General features: G+C 65.2%; 1 protein-coding gene across 1 annotated transcript in view; it reads left to right on the forward strand.

The window, feature by feature from the left end:
- H696_04981 (hypothetical protein) overlaps positions 1-682 on the forward strand; it is a gene marked incomplete at both ends in the record, with an annotated part of 5167 nt that overhangs the window by 3420 nt on the left and 1065 nt on the right. Inside the window, one exon of the mRNA XM_009498850.1 lies at positions 263-572. Within this exon, the coding sequence (XP_009497125.1) occupies positions 263-572 (310 nt within the window). The remainder of the gene's footprint in view (positions 1-262; positions 573-682) is intronic.

Genomic DNA, 682 nt, shown 5'->3' on the forward strand with positions numbered 1-682 from the left:
CCTCTTCTTCTTCTCCTCTTCTTCTCCTCCTCTTCTTCTCCTCCTCTTCTTCTCCTCCTCTTCTTCTCCTCCTCTTCTTCTCCTCCTCTTCTTCTCTTTCTCTCTCCCACTCCCTCCTCCCCCGCCCCCTCCTCCCCCGCCCCCTCCTCCCATGCCCTCTTCGGCGACTTGCGCCCCGCCTGGCGCCGTCCCCCGCGCCTTCTTCAAGTATTTTCTGACCTCTTTGCTCGGGTGCACGGCGGGCACGGACATTGGCATGCAGTCTGGCCGGAGTGGTCCTGGTGTCGGTCGCTGGGTTTGTGTACCTGGTGTCCGGCGTGGCACGGCCCGACACGCGCCCTGCCCTGGCGGGCCTGCTCACCATCCCCGGGATCAGCCTGCTGTTGACAACGTACATCGACTCGCTGCATGAGGAGCAACTCGGCCTGCCCATGTGGGCCCAGTGTGTGGCGTGGGTCCTGCTGCTGTCCGGCATCATTGGGCCCTTTTACCGGTGGCGCGGGGTGAATGACCCCTACGGGCGCATGGTCGCCGCGCTGGCGGGCCTTTCCGGGGCCTTTGTCATCTTGAGTGTGTCGTGCGTCTCCGGGTGCTGGCCTTGCTCCCCTTCTTTTGCTCCTTCTTCCCCTCCTCGGGGCTCGAGCCCTTGGCGGCCTGTGGCCACGTCTCCCCCCCCCCCCCC

This window comes from Fonticula alba, assembly GCF_000388065.1.
Source record: "Fonticula alba strain ATCC 38817 unplaced genomic scaffold supercont2.8, whole genome shotgun sequence".
NCBI classification, from domain to species: Eukaryota; order Rotosphaerida; family Fonticulaceae; genus Fonticula; species Fonticula alba.